This window comes from Amblyraja radiata, chromosome 9, assembly GCF_010909765.2.
Source record: "Amblyraja radiata isolate CabotCenter1 chromosome 9, sAmbRad1.1.pri, whole genome shotgun sequence".
Classification (NCBI taxonomy): Eukaryota; Metazoa; Chordata; class Chondrichthyes; order Rajiformes; family Rajidae; genus Amblyraja; species Amblyraja radiata.
Window position 1 is genome coordinate 73,180,950 of NC_045964.1, and position 12,670 is coordinate 73,193,619.

Below are 12,670 nucleotides of genomic sequence, written 5' to 3' on the forward strand. Positions count from 1 at the left end.
CGCAGTGGTCCCCAAGATATGGGATATAACTAACCAGAACGGTCAGCATTAGTGCTGGGAGGGTTCCTCTCCGGTAAGGTATAAAAATTTGGAGGTTGGCCAGGATGGAGGTCCTAATGGTGAGGATGCTCCATCTAGACGCACTAGGGAGTTGTGTCAGCGTGGGCCTATGGGAGAGCCCGCGCCAGCAGCGCCTTGGGACAGGGCTGCTTGATGTGGATGCCTACTCTATGGCAGCGCCGGCCTATGGGAGAGCCGCACCAGCAGTGCCTTGGGACAGGGCTGCTTAATGCCTCTCTTTTTTGGAGGAGGGAGCATGCCGGGTCAGTATGAATCTGACGCTGAGTTTGAGGGTAGAGCTGTGGAGCATACCCAAGGGATGAAGGGCATGTGTCAGAAGTAACATTCCTGGCAGCAAGGTTTGCCATCCCAACATAATGCAGTGAACACTGCTCAGGGGGACATTAGAGACAGCCGCTGAATCTGCTATTCAGGTAAGACCTATTCAACAGGGAAAACCTGGAGGACGAAGCACAATCTGTTGGACCAATCAAGGCCAACAACGAGCAAAGCTTCATCGTTTCGGCGACAACGCACCCCGTCTTCATCGACAGTAAGCGGTTCACTGAAGCTGGTGGCAGCATGAAAGCGGGCCAGAGGCTCCACGCACTCTGCTAGTTCTACTCACCAACTTGTAAGTGGTCCTTAGTTGTAAAGATTTACACTTGGTTGCACAATACACAAATGATTAAGACATAATCATCTCCTTAGGGGCATCTAACCATGTAAAACTGGACAATACTAGCATTCCAAGCAGGTTGGAATTGGGCCAGAATTGTGTTTTGAGGCAGGCTCATTATTTTGGCCAGGATTGCCTTCGAAACAGTCTTTGTAAAATGGGCAGAGTTGTTTTTCAAGGCAGGTCCAGAATTGGGGCCAGAATTGTGTTTTGTCCAGGATTGTCTTGCAAGATGGGCTCGGAAATTGGGCCAGAGTTGTCGTTTAAGGCAGGCACAAAATGATGACAGGCATGGCCTGGACCTTATGAAAGATGGCTGATTAACAACAGATTTTCATAGGGTGTTCCCATTTACAGGGATCATCGGAGATATTTCGAGGTGGCAATTGCTATGATGAGGCAATAATATCAGTAAGATGACAATAAGCTAATTTTGCTAAAATCCACAGTGTCAGTCTCAAACTATATTTAAGAAATTAGGCTCTTCTATACAGTTAAAAGTCAGTTGTTATCAAATAGACTTGTTGCTCATTGGGATTTACCCGTAACTATTAATTGGCCTATGACGCCGCCCTGGGCAACAGATTGCAGTTAATAGAAACCTGTAACAGCCTTGTGGTTAGAATCAGCCTCTACTCATTAAGACTAATTGGCAATATAATAGCTGTGATTCAGCTGTGCAAGTGGGAGAATTGATACCATGCTAAATGGTAAACTCTAAAGTGCCATGTAGGTCATTGTTAATACACCGATGCTATTACTAGCTGAAGCTACCAAAGTCACTATGATGGACAGACAGTATTCAGCATTGTTCCAGCAGTTGGTCAGTAAATATTGCAGTTATATTGCAAAATAATGCTAATGGCCTAACGTGGGAAATTGCGAAGGTCATCTCCAGTTTGGAGGTGGGGGAGATTTGCATGATTTACCAATTCTTCAGTTATTGGTATCAACTATTTGTAGACCCTACGTGCATTCTATGGGTTAAAAAGTGACTGAGCGAATATGCATAATCTACATGCTCAACTTCAGGTTGATACACTATGATGGTGGCATATGTTGGTCACATGGGTGCAATCAAGTAAAAGTATCCTGTAATGGTTTTACCTAATCTCATTTGCCACTGGAGTATCATCAAGTACAGATCAATGACAACACAGAATAGGTGTTGGACCACAGTATTTATGAATTTCTGGTTCAATGGAACACCGTATATCGATATGTTGCTGTCATGCTTATCCATAGGTTGCAAAAATATGTGGCATAACAGTGGCGAAAGATACATTCTCGCTACAAGGAGGAGGAATGGTCTTTTTATATCTTCCTCCATTTTGCCTCGTCAGTCGGGTCTTCAAATAAAGTCATCAAGATCCCGCTTTAGGTTTTCCTACTGTCTGATTGGCCTATGCAGCTTAAATTCCAGATTTGTCGGGAATAATAAGTCAACCTTTTACGGTTATTCTAAACGTAACTTTTGCTGGTTCAGGCTGTGGCTCGCGGAAATCAGCCGTTGCATGGTAAAATCAATTTATGTTCTGCAGTTTCTGAATAGACTGCCCTACGGCTTGAGTTGGCACACTTATCCTTGTATGGGTTCACTCCAGAGTGCTGAGATAGCACCAAAAAAGGGAAAAACAGTACATATCTTTTTCAAGAGATGGGAAGTGTTGTTTAATGCTTTTAAATGGCCTTATGACAATAATTGAGTTATAGGGCCATTAACTGTGCCAACGTGCTTCCCATCATATTTGCTGCAGCAAACGGGACCCACTGTCGGATTCACCCCGGATATCGAGTTTGTAAAGGATATTTGTAACACAAGTTCTCCCAGGACAAATACAATGCAGTATGTGATATTGACATTGTGTGAACACTATTTCACAAGGGGGCTCCAGTTACATCCTTAGTTTTGGCCGGCTCTCATAAGGTAGTTATCCTACTGGCGCTGGTTTAGCGCAACAGGTTCATTCGCTACATATTGTGAAGGGACAGGATGATTACATCTGTAAATAATATATAATATTTTATGTTTATAATTACTCAAGATGGCGGCGCTGGCTTAACAGCTGCGGCCCACCTGCAGTCCGTCTGTTTTTTTTATTTCGTTTTGTTCTTTGTCATGTCTTAGTTAATTTTGTTTTATTAAGTTGTGTATGTGTGTGGGTGGGGTGGGAGAAACATGCTTTGGTCTCTTCCTTCGGGGGATGCGACTTTTTCTTCGGTCGTATTCTCCGGCTGCGCTGAGGCCTAATGGCGGAGCTGGCGGCACCGAAGCTGTAGCAGCGGCAGCAGTGGCAGCGGTGACCCGGCTCGGCCCTAGAGCGGTGGCGGCGGCAGCAGCGGCAGCGGAGACCCGGCTCGGCCCTGGAGCGGTGGCGGCGGCAGCAGCGGCAGCGGAGACCTGACTCGGCCCCGAAGCTGTGGCGGCGGCAGCGGCAGCAGCGGGGACCCGGCTCGGCCCTGGAGCTGTGGCGGCGGCAGCGGCAGCAGCGGAGACCTGACTCGGCACCGAAGCTGTGGCGGCGGCAGCGGCGGCGGAGGAGACCCGGCTCGGCACCGGGGCTGTGGCGGCGGCGGCGGCAGCGGCGGAGGCCCGGCTCGGCCCTGGAGTTGTAGCGGGGGCGGCGGCAGCGGCGGAGGCCCGGCTCGGCACCGAAGCTGTGGCGGCGGCAGCGGCAGCGGCGGCGGCGGAGACCCGACTCGGCCCTGGAGTTGTGGCGGAGGCAGCAACAGCAGCGGAGTTTGAACCGTCGCCTCGGCGCAGAGGGAGAACAAAGGGGGAAGAGACAGAGACTTTAAGATTTTTGCCTTCCACCACAGTGAGGAGGTGTTTGGTGAACTCACTGTGGTGGATGTTAAATTTGTGTTGATTGTGTGTTTTTGCCATTTTTTAAATTATATGTATGACTGCAGGGAAACAAAATTTCGTTCAGACCGAAAGGTCTGAATGACAATAAACCGAATCTAATCTAATCTAATCTAATCTACTTAAGCACAGCAGAAGGGGTGTCAGGTCTCAAAATAGTTCAAGGCATACCCAGGGACCTTTGACTATGTGAGGGCACACATATACAACTATACATCAAGGTCACCAAGAGCCTTCAAGGCTCTGAACTTGCAATGCTTGTTAGTACACAAAAAACGTTATAAAATGTATCCGGTCAGACCACTTCCAGGGATAAAACGGGGTTGATTTATGCAGGGGTAGATACTGATGTCCAGATCTCACTGCATCAGGGCTGCTACAACATCAGCAGCAAGGGTTATTGACGTTCCGCTGGATCACATCCTAACGGCTGCAGCATGGTCATACGAACTCACATTTCCGGGTTTTATAACCCCTCCCCCCCCACCGGAAAAGGTGTGGCTTTCATGGAGTGATTGACAGGAGAGAGATTCTCAACATTTTTTTTTAAACTAACAACATTTTTATTTTTAATTGATGGGAAGAATTCTCTGCACCTGCTCAGCGGAGGAGGACTGAGTAAGATGGCCAAAAATCACGGCCGCAAGTGGTAGCGTTTTATCTAAAATCAATATAGAGTGCAAACAGGAAGTAAGTGCATTTACAGTAGTGCCTTTTAACTTCAAGCCAAAGCACCCAAGCCACCATTTGCAGTAAGTAGTGCATTTCAACTTCATGCCACCATTTGCAGTAAGTGGTGCCTTTCAACTTCAAGCCAATGCACCCACGCCACCATTTGCAGTAAGTAGTGGCTTTCAACTTCAAACCACACCCAAGCCACCATTAGCAGTAAGAGGTGCCTTTCAACTTCAAGTCAAAGCTCCCAAGCCACCATTTGCAGTAAGTGGTGCCTTTCAACTTCAAGCCAAAGCAACCAAGCCACCATTTGCAGTAATAGTGCCTTTCAACTTCATGCTACCATTAGCAGTAAATAGTGCCTTTCAACTTCAAGCCAATGCACCCAAGCCACCATTTGCAGTAAGTAGTGCCTGTCAACCTCATGCCACCATTTGCAGTAAGTAGTGCCTATCAACTTCAAGCCTAAGCACCCAAGCCACCATTTGCAGTAAGTAGTGTCTTTCAACTTCAAGCCACAATTTGCAGTAATAGTGCCTTTCAACTTCAAGCCAATGCACCCAAGCCACCATTTGCAGTAAGTAGTGCCTGTCAACCTCATGCCACCATTTGCAGTAAGTAGTGCCTTTCAACTTCAAGCCTAAGCACCCAAGCCACCATTTGCAGTAAGTAGTGTCTTTCAACTTCAAGCCACAATTTGCAGTAATAGTGCCTTTCAACTTCAAGCCAATGCACCCACGCCACCATTTGCAGTAAGTAGTGGCTTTCAACTTCAAACCACACCCAAGCCACCATTAGCAGTAAGAGGTGCCTTTCAACTTCAAGTCAAAGCTCCCAAGCCACCATTTGCAGTAAGTAGTGCCTTTCAACTTCAAGCCAAAGCAACCAAGCCACCATTTGCAGTAATAGTGCCTTTCAACTTCATGCTACCATTAGCAGTAAATAGTGCCTTTCAACTTCAAGCCAATGCACCCAAGCCACCATTTGCAGTAAGTAGTGCCTGTCAACCTCATGCCACCATTTGCAGTAAGTAGTGCCTTTCAACTTCAAGCCTAAGCACCCAAGCCACCATTTGCAGTAAGTACTGTCTTTCAACTTCAAGCCACAATTTGCAGTAATAGTGCCTTTCAACTTCAAGGCAATGCACCCAAGCCACCATTTGCAGTAAGTAGTGCCTTTCAACTTCAAGCCACACCCAAGCCACCATTTGCAGTAAGTAGTGCCTTTATACTTCAAGCCAATGCACCCAAGCCACCATTTGCAGTAAGAAGTGCCTTTCAACTTCAAGCCACACCCAAGCCACCATTTGCAGTAAGTAGTGCCTTTCAACTTCATGCCACCATTTGCAGTAAGTGGTGCCTTTCAACTTCAAGCCGCACCCAAGCTACTATTTGCAGTAAGTAGTGCCTTTCAACTTCAAGCCAAAGCAACCAAGCCACCATTCGCAGTAATAGTGCCTTTCAACTTCACGCCAAAGCTCCCAAGCCACCATTTGCAGTAAGTAATGCCTTTCAACTTCAAGCCATTGCACCCAAGCCACCATTTGCAGTACTGCCTTTCAACTGCAAGCCAAAGCACCCAAGCCACCATTTGCAGTAAGTAGTGTCTTTCAACTTCATGCCACCATTTGCAGTAAGTAGTGCCTTTCAACCTCAAGCCACAATTTGCAGTAAGTAGTGCCTTTCAACTTCAAGCCAATGCACCGACGCCCCCCATTTGCAGTAAGTAGTGCCTTTCAACTTCAAGTCACACCCAAGCCATCTTTTGCAGGAAGTAGTGCCTTTCAACTTCATGCCACCATTTGCAGTAAGTGGTGTCTTTCAACTTCAAGCCACACCCAAGCCACCATTTGCAGTAAGTAGTGTCTTTCAACTTCAAGCCAAAGCAACCAAGCCACCATTTGCGGTAATAGTGCCTTTCAACTTCAAGCCAAAGCTCCCAAGCCACCATTTGCAGTAAGTAGTGCCTTTCAACTTCATGCCACCATTTGCAGTAAGTAGTGCCTTTCAATTTCAAGACACACCCAAGCCAACCAGGGGGAGGGAGGGGGAGGGGGAGGAGGGGGGAGGGGAGTGAGGGGGGGGAGGAGGGGAGTGAGGGGGGGAGGGGAGTGAAGGGGGGAGGGGAGTGAGGGGAGGGGAGGCTTTCTGGAGCGCTAGTATGAACCATTTTAGAACCAATAGACATTTTTTTTGCAAGCTTTAGAACCAATGGACATTTTTTTGCAAGCTTTAGAACAAATGGACATTTTTTGCAAGCTTTAGAACCAATAGACATTGTTTTGCAAGCTTTAGAACCAATATACACTTTTTTTGCAAGCTTTAGAACCAATAGACATTTTTTTGTAAGCTTTAGAACCAATATACTTTTTTTGTAAGCTTTAGAACCAATAGACATTATTTGCAAGCTTTAGAACCAATAGAAACACATTTTGCAAGCTTTAGAACCAATAGACATTTTTTTGCAAGCTTTAGAACCAATAGACATTTTTTGCAAGCTTTAGAACCAATAGAGACATTTTTTGAAAGCTTTAGAACCAATAGACATTTTTTGAAAGCTTTAGAACCAATAAACATTTTTTTGCAAGCTTTAGAACCAATAGACATTTTTTTGCAAGCTTTTGAACCAATATACACTTTTTTCTGCAAGCTTTAGAACCAATAGACACATTCTGCAAGCATTTTAGAACCACTAAGGGCACTTACATTTGAGTAGACATGTGTTCAGTGTTATTCACAGCTCAGAGAAATGTGACCCTCTGCCTTCCTCCATCTTGAAGAGACTGTGTGGCACACCACGTCCTGCTTTTATAGTCCCTCCCCCCTGCCGCCAGCGGGGGCAGCAGAGAGAATGGGGAATTTTGTAAAAACATTAATATCTCTGTCATTTTTAATCGACGGGAAAAATCTTCGGCACACATGCGGTGGAGGGGGGGCTCTGGGCAAGGTGGCCAAAAATGACGGCCGTAGGTGGCGGCGTTCTCTCGGAAATCGCAGCACAGATGGCCAAAACCGGTCAAGAACAGACTTTTAGTAATATAGATATATTTATATTTATATATATATATATATATATATTTTTTTGTAGCCCATTTTATTATTGCATTTTACAAGTGAAGTCACTGATTATGTCAACAATAATAGTAAGATTAAACGAGAACTTACCGGTTTGAAGTTTGAACTTTATTTTATGCGGAGTTACGTTGGTGAGACAATTAGATGTCATTTAGTTTGCACAAGAGGATTTTATTTTGCAGGCTTCTATGGAAATATTTGTTCTGTCTGGGAGTCCCTTGTACCCCATACCCCCAACATCTTCTCTCGCCATGCTGCTGGCTGTGGCGGAATATCTCTGTAGTAGCTGCCCTCTTCCTCCTGCTACTCTCTCAGTTGTCTCTTGGTTCAGGATCTCCAAGTCACACTTCCACTGACATCAGCCACTGTCTTAGGTGTGCAAGATACTTCGGGATGCAGCACACAGTGATGAGATCTCTGCGTCTGCTCGTATTGTCGAGGCCCACCAGAAGGTTGCAAAATCTCACCCTCAGGAGACATGGCTCGCATATCTGCAGTCAGCTGCTGTCAAAGGAGAGCACAAGGAAGTGCGAGAGTAGAGACTTTACATTTTTCTATAATTTGAATGTAATTTAAATAAAATAATTGGATGTAAGCTTCTTATTTGCCTCTTATGAATTTGGCGAGATTCCTATTTTCACTTCTATGATCAATTTTACATAGTTTACTTTTTAACATATGCTTCCTGTGTTTTGACAACAGAACAGACATTTTCTGTATTTTGGTTCTAATAGCTTGACTAATGGTTTTCCGAAAAAAATATTTCCATCAATCTCTTCAGCATGGAAAATAAATATGCTGTATCCCAAACAAATGCAGCATAATTACTATCATATTTAGCTGAGTTGGTTCATAAGACCTAATATTGCTGCCACAATTTGTATGTGTAACATATTTTAGGTGGCCTTTTCACGCATGAATGTTGTGAAAAGCAATTCTACCAATAGCTTGATTGAATCTACTGGAATGTAAAATATGAATTTTATTCTTTTATATGAAATTTTGAAAGTAAATATTTTATGACTAGAGGCGGGTAATAAAATAATATGCAAGATGAACATATCCCATAAGCTTATAATAAATAAGTTAACATTTTAATATTTAGTTTTCAGGTACGCATCATTCTGAAGAAACATTCATTGTTATCAAACTTTATGAAAGTTCTGATGAAATATTTCTTCCTCTCCCGAATTTCCAGCATCCTGTCTTATTTCAAATTTTCTGCACCTGCTTCATTAATCTTTGGCTTCTTTGTAGTTATGCTTGCGTATTAAATAGGTTCACCTTCTGTACCAGCTAAGAATCGGGCAAAATTACAATTCAGCTTCAGCTTTGAGTTGTTAGTGTGTTTAAAATGATCAATTACACTAACACCTATGGCAATACAAGCCTTCAGGTGAATAAATGTTATTGACATTGGGCCTCTGCATTCAATGATTCAATTCAATGATTCAATTAGACTTTATTGTCACATGTACTGAGGTACAGTGAAATTCTTTGTTTTTGCATGCAGTCTGGTTAAATCACAAAGCAGACTACTCCTAGGCAGTACACAAAAAATTGTCATGTTTCTGACGGCGATAGCATTATAAAAAGTGGCCCCCCTGCCTGGTCCCCCCCCCCTTTGATTATGGCGCCCCCTCGCCAGGCCATCCCTCCCCCCCTTGTTCGTTTCCTACCCCCCCTCGTTCTTTTCCTACCCCCCCCCCCCCCCATCCCGTCAAAACATGGCGTAAATATTTTCAATATCTGAATATTATACAAAAATGCCAGAGATGATTGGAGGAGAGAAACGGTTAACTCTAGAATACCCAGTTGCACTGATATTTGATGACCTTGGCGCTAAAACCTGGCGACTCGCATGCATATTGTCTCCGTGGACTGTTTCTGTGCACAATGTACTTAATCTGGGATTATGCTTATGCATCGTAATGCTTTGAACAATATGCAAAAAAATAATTTCGCTACATGTGAAACTAATGTGATAATAATGCATTGACCGTAACTTTAATGTTAGTGATTTTAAACTTACTTCATGAAATAGAAGCATTATGTCTGAACTTGGGACAAATTATTATTATTATTATTATTATTATTATTATTATTATTATTATTACGTAATGACAAGTGTTGGGTCACAACCAGTATCCTGATGCCTGAATTAATATAGTAAGATGATCGTGCATCAACACTTCCTCAGTTTACAGCCGTGATATACACCAACGCTAATCAAATTGTGGTAGAAGTGCACCATGAGAAACTTCTGGGGGGGGGGGGGGGGGGGGGGGTGATGCTCACTGTCCTAGCTTATTGGAGCATAGCTAATAGAATAGTTTAAATTCATTGCATAAAAAGAAATTCTGCGTTTTTCTTCTTTTCCACTACAGCTGTAAAACCAACTGATTATCCCCCATTGAAGCCCTGGTGGACAGACATGGTCATTTTAATTGCAGTGGGTTGTGCAACGCTTGCTTTCCTGGTGGTAGTTGTTATTATCTGCTACAAAGCAATAAAAAGGTAAGTTTAAACTTTTCATGCATTGTGGAAAAACTTGCATGTATTTAATTGCAAGTTATTGTAGACATTTGTCTTGTACATCTGCTGCGGTAACAGAGAAGCAAATTCTGGTTTAAAAATCAAATTAAAATATATTAGATTAATTACTTAGTTAAAACTAAAACATCTACACAGTGTGTTTTACAGTTGTTCTAATGCAAGTGACCCTTGTGTTGTAAGGGTTCAGTCAACAGAAATTCGCCATTACAGGACTATCAAATATTAATAAAATGGCGAACAGGGATTTTAAAGCTTTGAAAAGATCTGCATGCTTTGTAGATCAAAAGAGCAAAGCAGATTTTAACACCCTGAACTGCAAAATTGCTGTTATCTCTATTTGAATCCAGCTTTCCTCCATGTGCATATGTATTTCGTGTGTTTACTGAGTTATTCATTGTGGTGAGTTCTAATAGCGGGTGTTTTAATGGTTATTAATGTATTTTATTGATTTGAAGTATTTTGAGGATAAACCTAAATGAAAACCAATAAGGAGATCAATATCCTAGTTCATGCTATTCCCAGTCTACATGTCATCGTGTGATTCCTATAGTTGCACTAACCTTTTACAATCTACGTAAACGGCACACCTTATTACTGCAGAAGATGGACAAAAATTGCTGGAGTAACTCAGCGAGTCAGGCAGCATCTCTGAAGAAAAGGAATAGATGATGTTTCGTGTCGAGACCCTTCTTCAGACGTCACCTATTTATTTTCTCCAGGGATGCTGTCTGACCCACAAAGTTACTCCAGCATTTTGTGTCTAGCTTCTGTGTGAACCAGCATCTGCAATTCCTTTCTCCTTATTGCCGCAGTTGCCCCATGCATTAGAGAAGTTCTCAAGCAGTGATCGGTCTCAGATGATGTATTCTAAGGCTTCGCCTCAGAGCACTCTGATGGCTTTTTGATAGCTAGTGCGGTAAGGTCTATACTGTTCGCATTTTCTCTCTTCAGTATGGGCAGCTAAACAAAAATCATGAAAGAAAAAGAAATAAGGACATCAAGGACTGAATCCTTCCAAATCTTATAAAGATTTTAAAGGGCAAATAATCCAGTTTTGAAGTGAGAGTGTTGATGGCAAAACAATCACGTACATTTATGCATGGAAACATAGAAAATAGGTGCAGGGGTAGGCCATTCGGCCCTTTGAGCCAACACCGCCATTCAATGATCATGGCTGATCATCCCCAATCAGTACCCCGTTCCTGGTTTCTCCTCATATCGGAAAACAAGACAGGGGTAACAAATGGAATTATTAATGCATTGGCTGATCAGCTGCAGTAGGGAATACCTACCTGTGACTTAATCAGGATAAAAACTGATTGTGTGAGATTGCACAACAATCTATAATGAATTACCGTATTTCCCAGCAATGAAGACGCTATTTTTTACCCTAAAATAAGGCCCGAAAATTTACCTGCGTCTTGGAGGCCAAAGGTTAGATTGTTAGCCAAGAAAGATAGACTTGGCTATCCCCCAGTTCAATGGCTGTAAAAGGACAGCACCGCTGGGGAGGGAGGGGGGGTAAAGAGTTCCTCCACAGCATGTGGGGAGTCTGGTCCGGGTCAGCACGGCTGGGCCGCCAGGGGTAAAGTTGCGGGGAGGGCAGGAGCGTTGAGAAGCTGGGGGTCGGGGATTACGCCAACAACTCACTCAGTAGCTCAGGTGGCTGCGAGCGGCTGCCGGGACTGGACAGTGGAACTGCAGTTAGACCTGGGGCTCGCAGGAGACCTCTGTACTGTAGCAAGACCCAGGACTCACAGGCAACCTGGGAACTGCAGCCAGTCCCGGGGCTCACAGGCAACCTGGGAACTGCAGCTAGTCCCGGGGCACGCAGGCGAGCTGGGCACTACAGCCAGTCCCGGGGACGCGAGGGATCTGAGTACAGTAGCCAGTCCCGGGGCACGCAGGCGATCTTGATCCTGTCCCACCAGCCTTTTTTCAAAATTTAGCAACTCAAATGGGGGTGTGTCTTCATTGCCAGGAAATACGGTACTTGTAATGGATTTTACTGAGCTATAGAAGAATAATATACGGGTCACTGTTTCTAATCTATGATTAATTAGCACGGTGCAAGTTATTGTTGATTACTGATTAATTTAGAAGATAGACACAAAGCTGGAGTAACAGCGGGACAGGCAGCATCTCTGGAGAGAAGGAATGGGTGACGTTTCGGGTCGAGACCCTTTTGGTTTTGCCATTGTTATGACAAAAAGAATATGTAGATTGTTCATCAGTTCCTGGTAGGCCTTGGTACCATTTCTGTCATTTGTTATTCTCAGAATAAAATGCATAAGGTGCTTGTCACTGTTCAGTCATATATCCTAGTACTATGTTTTGACTAAGCCACTTTATGCCCTTCCTGGTTAATTAGGTCTATTAATGGGAAAGGAATGATTGCTGGTGACCTTGACAGAAATTGATCGACAGATCGATCAGTCCGTTTCTGTGTGTGTTAGCAGGGAACATTGCCGGAAATTGAATCAAATCTTGTTCTTCTTTCTTTGCTTGTGATGAGCTATGTTCTGCCTTGCATTATTATATTATTGCAACAAGATGCAAGTGTCGACCACATCTCTGATAGATCCAGCTTTTTGCTTATTCTTGACCAAATAATATGCCTTGAGGCTTAATGACAGCAAATGGAAGTATTCTGTTCTCAGTGCCAAGAAGATACATACATTTCTTCGCTTGCATCCATGCAGAGAAGCAAATGTTTTTTTTGGAGGAATTTAGTCCTTCAATTGATGCTTGGGAGAAGGG

At 43.7% G+C, this 12,670-nt stretch overlaps 1 protein-coding gene across 2 annotated transcripts in view; it reads left to right on the plus strand.

Moving 5' to 3' along the window:
• prima1 (proline rich membrane anchor 1) overlaps positions 1–12,670 on the plus strand; it is a 139,484-nt gene that overhangs the window by 22,939 nt on the left and 103,875 nt on the right. For both annotated transcript variants that reach the window (XM_033027739.1, XM_033027738.1), the window contains exon 3: positions 9,742–9,871. In XM_033027739.1, the coding sequence (XP_032883630.1) occupies positions 9,742–9,871 (130 nt within the window). The remainder of the gene's footprint in view (positions 1–9,741; positions 9,872–12,670) is intronic.